The following is a 13,014-nucleotide window of genomic DNA, read 5'->3' on the forward strand; positions in this document are numbered from 1 at the left end:
GGTTGTGCAGAACCCAGCTGCAATGTTCCACGAAGAATGTCTGCAACACAAGCCCTGTGTGACCTTCACTGGTTAAAAATTCCAGACCATGTGGCTTTTAAAACCTTGTGCCTTTTGTTCAAAATTCGTCAGGGTTCTGCTCCCACTTACCTGCACAATCTTGTTCAGCCTTACCAGCCCAGTCGTCCTCTCAGGTCTCCAAATCAAGCCAATTTTGTAATTCCTAGAATCCGCTTGGCAAAAATGGGAGGCCGCTCATTCGCCCATTTGGGCCCGAAGATGTGGAATGCTCTTCCGCTGGTGCTAAAAACGGAGACCAATCTTTTTGCTTTTCGCAAGAAGTTGAAAACTTTTCTGTTTTAGTTGGTTATTGTTTCTGCTCATTCCTGCTTCAGCAATTACCTATCTTTCTTCTCTAGTCTGTCCCTGGCGCCGGGAAACCCATTACGGGTAGCTGAGCGCAATACAAATTCAATAAATAATAATAAATAATATAAATATGGTGGAAGAGAGAAGGGCAATTTACAAGCAAAATGAGATGCAGAAACATATTAAGTCTAAATTTTGGCAGATGGAAGATGAAAAGCTTAATGGTAGAAATGAAAATGTTGCAATTCACATAGATAAACCTGTTAGTGGAAAATTTTGAAGAAGAGATAATACTTTGTTTGATAATTATTTTGTAGGTGCAAGTCAATGTGAAGACACTTATCGTATTATGGGGGTTGGGGATTTAAAGGAGGCAAAGATCCAATTTTTCCTGGAATTTATTTTGTTTGTGGGAATAAGGCTTATTACAATCTCCCAGACCATTGGTATGGGACATGTTATGTAGGTTTAGTTTTTCCATACATTTTTCATATAGATAGAAATTCAAAAGGTTCATTTGAAATTAGCAATCACTTGAATAGATTTAGAAGGGAAAGCTTTACAGAAATAATGGGAGACATATTTGGTGCATTAATACCTATGGTAGGGATAACCCTGAATGCAAACAAAATCAGAAAAATGTCTACAATTGTTGATAGATTGTCAACAGATACTGCAAGTGGATTTCAATTAGTGAATACAGAGCTTGTTGCTATGAGAACTATGGTGATGCAAAATCGTCTTGCTCTTGACATTTTGCTGGCAAAAGAGGGTGGAGTCTGTGGAATTTCGCATGTTTAACATTGTTGTACTTACATACCTGACAAAAGTCAGAATATAGAAATGTATATAAAAAATATTACTGAATTAAATATTGAAGTTGAACCTTTAGAAGACGAAGGTTTTTCAGAACATTTAAGTAAAAGATTGCGGCAATTAAACACTGGTTTCAAGAGATTGGTAATTCAATTATAGGTAAAATAGTTTTCCCTTTAATAGTCATAGCTATAGTGATACTTTTGTTAAAAATTAGTTGCATGATACAAAAGAGAAGAAAACATGTAATAGAAAAGAAAATAATTTGCAAATTAAGAAAAGAAAAAGAAAAAGAAATAGAATTAGAAGAGTTTCGGAGATCTCAATATGAAAAATGCAGAAAAACAGATGAATCTAAGGTTTAGAAATACTAATATTAAGAAAGTCCAAAACATGTTCAAGGGTTGAAAATGTATACATTTGGGGTATTATTTGGTGATTTAGAAATCACCAGATAAGGGAGTTGATGAAGCAAGGTGCAGAACAAGATTTTGTTGTGAAGTTAATCTCCCATAACAGTAATAAAATTAATAAACTTGTGGTGAAATTACTAATCAACTTAGTTTAAGAATACATTCATCAATACAGGCGGGATAAACTAATGTGCTTTATGTTGTAAACGCAAAGAAAAAAATAATAAACTATCCTTGTCTATTGTCTTTGTCAGTATTAAATGCGGCTGTTTAACTAATGGCATGTGCTTATGTTAGGTCTTTTCTGTGACGAAAGCTCATGGAGTTCCTGCAGTTCAAAAAGGAAAAGTAATTATAATGCTGCCTGATTGTGCTTCTTGCTAGGTAACATAATTAACAGGATTAATTAGTATAGGGGCTGGGTAACAGAATGGGTCTCAATTCTTTAATTAATTGATGTCTTGTGTTTGTTTAATAATAGTTTCCAAAGTGAGGCCTAAAAGTGGTTCAGAAAACATGGCTGACAGAGCTGCAGACGCAAAAGCTTGTCCAGAGTGAAGTCTTTGCACATGCGTAGCTGTGAAGATTTTTACTGCACTGTCATAGTTAATTGAAAAAGCAGTTCTTTGGTTGAGTTGAACGTGCTCATGGAGAAAAGGCTCAAGGACAGAAACTTAAAGTGTCTGCCAAGGCTAGGAAGTAAATGTTCAAAACTCGAGGAAAAGTTACTTTCTTGAGGAAGCTGAAAGATGTGGAAATGAAAGACAATAGGGCTTATGTGAAGCCTGGACTTGGTCAAGATTCGGAGATGACCTAATGCATTTTATCATGGACTGACACAGGACAGCCAATGAAAAGCTCGGATTTGCTTAAAAGAATGTAAAATGTAGAATGTTTAGCTAGAAAGAAAGGTATAAAACCTGACACTATGAGCAGGAAAAAAATCGTACTTTCCGATTCCTGAATGACGTGACATGCTGTTGGACCTTTGGCGCATGTAAGGACAGCAGACTTTAAAATATTTTTTCCTTTCTAGGTGAAGTGAGAAATAGACAGGGAAATAGATTTAGGGAATGAAAACTGTTATCCTGCTAATATTTCATGTTTCTGAGCTTGCGTTGAAAATGTCAGTTTATTAATTCATTTCCTTATTAAAATGCTGCTTTCTAAATTGATTATAAAATAAAGATTCTAAAAAGTAAATGCTTTTTTCTTTATGAAAAATAAAGTTAAGGAATTAGATTTGAAAAGACAAGCTGGTCTTGTTTATTCATAGTCTAGTTTCCATCAGTTGATCCAATCGCCTTAGTGGTCTGATTAATAAATAAGAGAAGTTTAAACCCATGGTGAAAATAGATAAACTGCAGTTGTACATAATAATGTAAATAAGATGTGAGTAGTTTTGATTAATCACACCACCTGATTCAGTTGCTCAAAAATTGTCTCATTGATATTATGGGCCTTTATATGTGTTTCATGATTAATGGTGAGTATTGAGGGGATAGGTAGCGTTTATGAGACAGTTTTTCAAACAGAGCGCTGGATCAGGAGGTACACACGTCATACGGACAGTCTGGAGCAGCTAATGGGCACGCTTGAAAAACATGCTTCACGTTGAGTGGCCATTTTTGGATGTTTGGATGTCCCTCCATAATTACAATGTTAAACACAGCATTTGGGACCCCATATTGAAGACTGGGCTAGGCTTTAAAATTCTTCTTGCCGGCTTTGAGTAGTGCTTATTCGGTGATAGGTACACCCTGTAATGATGTATTTAAGAAGTACCATCCACTCGAAGTGGCTATTTTACGGCCTGCAATTTCCTTGGCAGGCACACCAGTATTTATTGTTGAAAGTGCAGTTAAGTGTTTAAATGAGCAGTCTGTGACTATGGTGTCAGGTACCCCCATAGTGGCTGTTCATTTTCATTTAGGGGCAGAGTTAATCTGTTACTGGCACATCAACACTTATTTTAAAGTACATTTGAGCAGATCATATCTAGGTGACTGGCATGTAGCATACTAACTGTAATTTTGATATGTTGTTAATCAGTGATATATTCAGGTACTTTTGTTGTTATTTTGGGCACTGGCATTGTTGAATGAGGGCATTTAAGTGTCAGACTATTCAAAGCATTCTAACATCCATACGTCTAGTGTATTGTCAATTTCATCAGGTACCATGGCCTCACAACAATTTATTGCCCAACCTCAGCCATTTTTACAGTCTTCTGGCAAACCTGGGGTAAAGTGACGTATGTGGTTTAGAAACTACCAGTTAGCCATTGAGGCAAGAAATGTCATCTGGAAAGAAAGAAGGGACTTGAATTAAGTTGTTTAATGGCTGCTGCTCAAGAAATCTGTTGGTAAATTGCATGAAAGGGAGCAGCCTGAGGACGAGTTATAGGTTCTTTTTTGTGAGGCTGTTGCTAGAGTGGATGCACAGTTTGGAGAGCAACCTAAAGTAATTATTGAGGGGGTCACATTTTTTCCATGGAAGCCAGCTAGTGATGAATCGATTGATGAGTTCATAGTGAATCTCAGGATTTTAGCTGCATCTTGTTACTTTGGTGGCAGCATGGATACTTATCTTCGTGATCAACTTGTGTTGGGTTGGTTTAGTAAAAAGATTTAGGAAAGAATCTTGTGCACAAGCAATCCCTCTTTTACGCAGCTAGTTGAGACAGCTAGAGGTGTTGAGAGATCAATGGTGTTGTCAAGAATACTTTCATCAGGTACTAACAGAAGTTCATGTTGGAAGTGTGCGCCTTGAGGTGACAAAGGAGAAGAACAGTGACAGTGATGTTCGAGATAATTCCAAAACAGGTCACAGTTTTAGTTGTGGCTACCATTAACATTTTGTGAATGCTCCCAATTGTCCAGCTGTAAAACGCAAATGTTTATAATGTGACAAAGTAGGACACTTTGCCATGTTTTGCAGGTCAAAGGAGAGTGGAGGCATCCTTAGAAGTTTAAAGCATAATAAAAGTATGAGTGTTGTTCCTGCACAGATTGAGGAGGAGGAATACAATTTGGGTGGATGTGTTACACATTTCAAGAATGTCATTCTCATGAGCACTACTGACGGTAGAAACATGGTCAGGGACCTTTTCCCAGCAATATATATTTATTTATATTGTTTTCTATAGCGTGAACTTGACCCCGTGGGGTATCAGGGCGCATCACATTACAAACATGTGTACTCTGTTTCTATTGTACATTTCGCATGAAAGCATTTACCGATTCAGAAACCATAACATTAACTTCATTCAGCGACGAAGACTCGTGCATATTAATAGAATTCAAGGCTAGCAGATCCCATATTGCAAATTAGTTTGTTGACATAATTAAATATTGGGTGGGATGGTACCTTGGTATGAGATGTTCATGCGTTGATTAGGTACCGAGTTTATAGGTGAGGCTGCAAGATTGAACGGAAAAGGATACAGGAGGAATTTTATCATTAGAAATATCTTGGTTTCTTTCTTGAATCTTGCGGCATTTGGTAATCTTCTGATGCTTGAAAGTAGCGATTTTCAGTTTCCCTCTGCCACTCCAGAGAATGCTCGGTCATATATATTTTTCTTCTGGAACATCGGTGGCTTCAGTAGTAGAACTGTGGCGCTCCTGGATGATCTGATATCCCCGGAAATCACCAGTTTCTGAGCTAGATGCCTTTGTGTATTGAGGTGTAACAATTTGTGTGCGATGTATGCTATTTTGAGTTGAATTCCGGCTTTGTATGGTAGCCAGTTCAGGGCCTTCTGGCGAGGAGAGATGTGGTAGAATTTTTTTGCCCCTGTTATAAGCCTTGTTGCCACGTTTAGGCAGGCTTTTAGAGGAGCAGTTGTAATCTTGGGAAGCCCAGAGAGTGTAGTCCATCCATTCAATCCTCGAGAGTAGTAATGCCTCGACTGCGATTTTAAGGTCTGCTGTTTCCATGAATGATTTCAATTTCTTAATGTAATTCAAATGAAAATGGGCATTATTAGCTAACGAGTTGATGTGGGCTTGCATGTTCAGGCTCTTATCAATAGTAATTCCTAGTGATTTGTTTGGATCCACCATACTCGGGTTGCAGTTAAGTGCGGTGATAGAGCTGGTCCATTCTTTTACAGTGGTCAAATTGTTTGTAGGGGATATAAGGAGGAACAGATGCATCAACGTAGCCTTTTGCTATTCCTAAGTAGCGATTTTTAAGGAATCGCTATTTAGGAATAGCAAAAGCCTATGCATGTAGTAATCGCTATTAAAATAGAGATTCCTAAACATTCCTTAATTGCTACTCGCAAATTGCTAGTCGGAATTAAGGAATGCTGTACCATTCATTCCTATGGGCCTACCGGCCCATAGGAATGAATTGGAGATTGCATGAGCAATTTGCGAGTACCAGTAGGTACTCGCAAATTGCTCATGCAATTTCAAGGGTGCAAGGGTATTAAAATGACACCCTGTTGCCCCCCTGAAATTGATCTCTTCACATGTTGCACACACACATGCCCTAAGGGCATGTGTGTGCGCAACATGAAACTTTGAAAAATGCACAAAAGTGCTTTTGTCAAAGTTTTAGCTTCATGGTAATTTGCTACTCCTATTAGCGAATTCGCTATTTTTTTGACTTTCATGCATTGCATTTAAGGAATCTCAATTTGGGTTTCCTTAAATGCAATCGCAATTTAAGGAATCTCAATTTAGAGATTCCTTACATTGCGATTTTTGCATTTGGGATGATGCATCCCAAATGCAAAAATACCGGTCACAAAGGGGCAGATTCTGAGAATCTGCCCATTTGCGACCGGTATTTGCTTTGATGCATATGCCTGGAATTCTGTTTTTTGCATGTTTGGTTTGAGCTGATTTCTGGTTAACCATAGCAATGTTCCCTTCAATGCCTCATTCATTGACTTGATCGCCCACTGCAATGAATTCTTTATGTAAATCTAAGTGTCATCAGCGTACATGTGGAAAGAGATTTTGGCAAGGCGCAGTTTCTCTGTAAGTGGTTCCATGTATAGGTTGATTAGTGACGGAGAGATGGTTGAGCCTTGTGGAACTCCAATCTGTGTGGGGGAAGAAGCTGACAGGTTATGATTCACCAGTAATCTCTGTGTTCTGTTCCTCAAGAAGGCCTTAAACCATTCTTGAACTATCCTTGAAAAGCCCATCCTAGTTTCCAGACAATCTAGCAACAGCTTTTGGTTGACTGTGTCGAATGCTGATGATGGGTCAAGAAGGATTAATAGGCATGTTTTGTTCTGGTCGAGGGCAAGTAATGAATCGCATTCTATATGTAGTATTGCCGTTTCAGTTCTATGATTAGGTCTAAATCCAATATGGTAAAGTTAGCAGTTATGACTATTCTGGCTCACCTATTACTATATTGGATCAGTCTACATTCGCAGATGGGCCGAGGGATGTGGAGTTAAAGGAGTGTGACATTTATCCCAAAGTTTGGTGGGTTTGAGATTAAAATGGGTTGGTTTGAGGATGTGGTGTCATTTGAAGGAAAGAAGATTTTAACTAAGGTATATGTGGCAGTCAATGGTAAAGATGTCTTTGGGTGGATGGATAAAGCCAGACTAGGGATTATTTTAAAACCGGAAGCTCGTGTTCCTGTGCAATTGGATCCAAAGTTGGTGGAGGAGGAATTACAACAGTCCAATTTGGGCAACTCTAAACTGTCTGTTATGAAAATTGACTCTGTGTGTGGTGAGGGTAGTAATGTGTTACTTAAAGAGTACAGTGCTGTGTTTAAGGATGAAGTTTGCTTTGTCAAGGGATTCCCACATGACATTTGATTAAAGGGAAAGGTTATACCTACTGTGCACAAGGTCAGAAATGTGCCTTTGAGTGTGATCTGAAGGGGTTATTGGATAATATGTGTGGGGAATACATTATTTCTACAGAGGACTTCTCAGAGTAGGTTTCAAGTACTGTTATCACTCATAAAAACAATGAGGAGATTAGGTTGTGTGCTGATCTCTGCTCACTTAACCGAAACCTCATTGTTGAGTGGCATCCCCTTTCCAAGGTTCAGGAGATGTTGGTACAAATAGGTGATGCATGCATTTTCAGCACAATTGATTTGAAGGCTGCATATCACCAAATTAGACTAACAGAAAAATCTCAGTTATTAATCACGTTCATTACTCTTTCTGGAACATTCAAATATTTGAGATTACCATTTGGCTTGGTGTCATCTGCCTGTGTTTTTCAGAGACTTATGGATGGCGGTTTGTTTAGAGATGTGACTGATGTGATGACATATCAGAATGATATACTCCATATTCCTTCCACTTTAACTCAGAATGATGCTATCCTTCAAAATGATTTGAGTATTCTTTGGGATTGAGGAATGTCTGTGCGCACAGATAAATGTAGATTTGCAGTGATGGAGATCAAATATTTAGGTCACTCCATCCTAAAGAGAGGCATTGAGCCCAAAGAAGATTTATTGATGGCAATTAAGGATGCCCCAATTCCAAAAAGATAAATACAGCTTAAGTTCCTTCATTGGTTTAAGTGAGTGCTATGCAAGATTTATTTGTGGTTTTGGTGTGGTGTCAGAACTGTTAAAACAGTTGTTGAGGAAAAAGGAGACATTTTACTGGACTGAGATACAAACCAAGGTGTTTGAGGAGGTGATACATTTAATTTTACAGTGTGATGCTTTAAAACGATTTGTACATGTTAGAGTTTGAGAAATTACAGTGGATGCCAGTGCTACTGGCATTGGTGCAGTTTTATGTCAGAGAATTGATGGAAAAGAAAGGACAGTTACTTTTGTGTTCCGTACCCTGAATGATGCTGAGTTGAAGTACAGTACTATAGAGGGGGAGACTTTTGCTTGTGTATGGGCTTTAAGCGAATTCAATACATATTTGTGGGGACAGAGGTTTAGGATGTTTACTGATCCAAAAGCCATTGGTGTATCTCATAGGTGACAAAGGTGTTGGTAAATCATCTTCCAGACTGGTCAGGTTAATCACTAGGAATTTGGCTTTAAGATTCTTTACTATTGGATGAGTGTGTGGTTGCAGCAATTGATGTGGTGGAGAGTTGTAATTCTGCAATTTTGGCTGAGGAGTGGGGCAATGAAGGTATCACAGATGTGCAGTATCAGGAAGTTATCAGACACAACAATATTGGAGGTGTTAAAGTGTCAAGAGGTGTTTTGGGTTACATCAAACATCTTTACCATGTGTTGCCTGAGTTAAGCATGGAGTCAGGGATTGTGTTGGGAGGTTGTTTATTTGTTCCACCTGAAACTTTAAGAAGAAGACTTATTACAAATCCCATGAAGGTCATCTTGGCAGCACTTATGCATGGAAGATTTTGCGTAACCACTATTGGTGGCCTGGTGTGAACATTATGGTGGATAACTACTTATGAGGTTGTCAAGAGTGCCTTTTTTAGCAGATTAGACTTGTCATCTGAGTAAAACCCTGTTGATCATTGTGGAGATGCAAGAGCAACCTCGGGACAAAGTGGCAATTTATTTATTTGGGCCTTTTCATTGTTTACCTTTTGACCAGAGGTATTTCATAGTCATAATTGATTATTTTTCCAAATAGATTAATTATAAGTCAATTACTACAGAGTCAAAAATTGAATTTAATTTTTTAAAGGATGCTTTTTCTTTGGAGGGTGCTCCAAAGGTTTTAGTGTAGGATAACAGAACACACTTTCAACAAAATTGTGTACATTTCTAAAACAAAATTGCATCAAACCATTCTTAGTGGCTCTATATTCTCCACGTTCAATTGTTTTGGTAGAAAGGGCTACCAGGCTGATTAAAGAATGTGTCCAAACTGCTATGTCATCCAGTTTAGATGTAACTGAGAATTTGAGATGTAAAATTAGCAGTTAATGTAATATCCCTCACTTTACTATTGGAGCATCGCCTTTTGAGTTGCTACGCAAACATCATGGATTTTCTAAAACATTTCATCTATGGATGAATTCAGAGGAAAATGTGGTTAAAGACTTATGTAAAATTAGAAAAACTGTTAAGTATCTCAGGCTTAAAGGAAGATGTACTATGATAAGAAATGTAATGTGAAAGACAAAAATATTTATGTGGGAGATTGAGTATTACTACAAAAGTCCAATTTTGTATCCAAAGGTTCTTCCAGGTTTCAGAGACAATTCCTGTGAATGATTTACTTATGAGTTTTTTGCTCAGTTTTTGGAAAATGAATTTATTCAAAAATGAGGAGTTTTAATGAATTACTCCAACACAGCGAGGAAATTTCATATATACATTAATAAAAATTTTTGAACAACGAACGGTAACAAAGAGAGCAGCGTGCCACATACGTCCTGAGGAAGACCCGCAGGTCGAGGTCCCCAGCTACCCTAGTACCACCAGACGGGTCGAAACGTCGACGCGATACTCCCCTAAAATAGGACCACTACCGTTTTCAAACATTATACATGCCAGTAAAAGAATGTATAAATGTTAAAAGAGAAATAAGCAATTAGTGGCCTTTGTACATATCTCTGCTGTCCTTTGTACAGCACTGTTTTTTTCAATTTTATAAACAACCCTATGTCACTATTCTGTTGAGGCTTACACCCTTTCTATCAAAATCACTATTTCTCTCTATTTTTCCGGCACCTTTATAGAAGCACGCTGCTCTCTTTGTTACCGTTCGTTGTTCAAAAATTTTTATTAATGTATATATGAAATTTCCTCGCTGTGTTGGAGTAATTCATTAAAACTCCTCATTTTTGAATAAATTCATTTTTTGAATAAATTAATTTTCCAAGGTGGATGCATTTCTAAGTTGTTTGATAAAATCTACAAGTGGTGATTAACTTGAAACACCTATTCAGTCACAAAAATGATCAACTGTGAGTACTGATTCATTGAGCCAATAATCGATTTCGGGTTGGGCCATTGTTTCTATGCCAATATTGACTACCCAGGTCCAATAAAGAACCGTTTTGGGTTACCCCATTTTTTATAATGTGTGTGTACACAGCTGAATTCACAGTACCTCATCACTTCATTGTTTTATTGCTATTGCACCTAGTTTACAGCCACAGCTCCTTTTTTTGTTGCTCTTTGCAACTTGGATCTTGATAATATTGATAATTTCAGACCAAACTTAAGGGAAGGATCATGTGAAGGCACTACATTCTCCAGATGACAGCTGATTACCTAGAGAAAAGTGAGATAATTCTCAAAAGTTTCAAAGTATGGAGCAGAGTATATGTATGGACCCTTGGAGGGACCATTCCTTACTATTCAACCACAGGCAAGACGTTTGACCTACAATTGAACCATTAAGATTGGGAGTCATAATCGAAGAGTCTCAGAGCCGTGGCCACTCATCACCAACCAGCCTCAAACATTTACTGCTCGCTCATCGCCATATAAAGGGCCTGATTCACAAAGGTAAACTGAGACAATAGTCTAATTTTACGACTTTTGGTATTCACAAATAGCATTTACGAGTAGTAAAATTAGACTTTGGTCTCAGTTAAACGTAAGTTTTGGTATTAAGTTTAACAGAGGCTGAAACTGAGACAGAACTCTAACTTTAGTACTCGTAAATGCCCTTTGTGAATGCCGAAAGTCGTTAAGTTAGACTATCATCTCATTTTACCTTTGTGAATCGGGCCCACAGTCTCTTAAAATCTACAGACAGCATAAGAATGCAATAGTCAAAATGCAGCAAACTCCAAAACTTGTTAAATAATCAGTACAAAAATAAATACATTGCTGGTAAAGAAAAATGCAGCTAACTTTAGCACTAGATGATTCTGTTGATATTTTGACTCAGACTACATGACATAGAAGTTTCTTAAAAACATTCCTGAACTTCTTGTGACAAAGAGGGTACAAAATAGGATTAATCGAGGAATTCACCCATGGGAGACACCATGTTATGTCAATCACAACCACTGGAATGCAAGGTACTGGACAGATTGCTTGAATGAGAAATGTCAGAATGAATGGAAGCCAACACATAAAATACACACCCACAATGACTGCGAGAGACTTTGCCACCTGCTTATCTTTTTTCAGTTTCATTTGCTGTGATATGTCTGCCGCATTGTCACTGATGACTGGAGTCATTACTGAAGCAATTTTTTCTTTGGTAACTGTGTTGTTCCAAAGTTGAATTTTTCTGATGTGAAACGTTTTTTTGGGAACTTTTGAAAGGCTGGCCATCCTTGACAATGTATGATCCTGATACGAATAGTCACTTTCTTCTGTGGAGGAAACAACAGCTATTTTATTGCCTACATCCATTTTTAAGGAATTCCTTCGTTTTACACTGCGTTTTCTGATGTTCCAATATATGCTTAAATTAAAATATACAACACTAAGGAACGGCACCCAAAAATCCAGTACTGAAGAGCTGATTAAGAAAGGCCAAGCACTTCTGTATTCATAAACGCAGATTCCCTCTGGTACATCACTGTATCCTCCAATAACGTCCCAGAAGAAAATTGCTGGAGCAGATAGAAGAAATGCCACAATCCATCCTATGCATATTTGGAGCAATGCTCTCTTGGCAACATTATCTTTTCCTTGGAGGGCTCTGTAGGACACCTATATATAGAAGACAAACATTTAAATGAACACGTCAAATGCAAGCACATTGCTAGTACTCTGGCATAAATCACAAACAATTGGCACAACAAAAGCAAGACTATTCAGCAAACAGAAAACAATCGTTCAGGTTTACACACTGATAACAGGTTTTGTAAGAGGGGATAAAAAGAATCCTGTTATATAATACAACTGTATCATAATAAAAGTTGACACAGGCCATAACCAAAAGAACTTTTTGGAGAGGTGTGCCCCTTACAAGCAACCAGCCGCAAAGCCTATATGGCTCGCCGTATTGATGTCAATACTAAACCTTTTGGCTTTGGCTAAACTTTTTGCCGATGTGGGAGTCCTAGACATAAAATCAAAAAAGATCACTTTATGTTAGTTATCTGAGGTTTTATAAATTCACTTGTCTTTGATTCCAACATGGTGTCTGTTTCCTATTTTCTGACTGTAAGGCACCTAGGGACAGATGAGCGAAGATTAGGAATAGCGATTTCCTGCAAGTAGCAAATAGGTAATTGCTATTCCTAATCTAGGAAACTCTTTCGAGTTTCGTTAGTGAGTCCGGGTGGGTCGCAAAGAGACCTACTTTGAGTATAGTAATAAGGTAAGTTACAATTTGTGACCCACTAGGAACTGCTGCCATCACAGGAATGGTGGCCTGCTGGGGTTAGCAGACTACCCTGTTTGTGATTGCTTTTAAATATACCAGTCCACGTGGGACCACTACCTACTCTTAGAAATATTTATTCAACCATTATCAAAGGAACAAGGGGTCCCTTTTGAACCCCTTCCCATTTGGAAATGGGTGATCATGAACTTTGAGTTGGCAATAAATTGCGAA

The 13,014-nt window shown here is 38.0% G+C and overlaps 1 protein-coding gene across 1 annotated transcript in view; it reads right to left on the bottom strand.

The window, feature by feature from the left end:
* Positions 1-6,537: 6,537 nt before the first annotated feature.
* LOC144828060 (histamine H4 receptor-like) overlaps positions 6,538-13,014 on the bottom strand; it is a 317,412-nt gene continuing 310,935 nt past the window's right edge. The window contains exons 3-4 of the mRNA XM_078686196.1: positions 11,588-12,164; positions 6,538-6,812 (exon numbers count right to left, since the gene is read on the bottom strand). Coding sequence (XP_078542322.1) covers positions 6,538-6,812; positions 11,588-12,164 — 852 coding nt within the window. The remainder of the gene's footprint in view (positions 6,813-11,587; positions 12,165-13,014) is intronic.

Source organism: Lissotriton helveticus, chromosome 4_1, assembly GCF_964261635.1.
Source record: "Lissotriton helveticus chromosome 4_1, aLisHel1.1, whole genome shotgun sequence".
Lineage (NCBI taxonomy): Eukaryota > Metazoa > Chordata > Amphibia > Caudata > Salamandridae > Lissotriton > Lissotriton helveticus.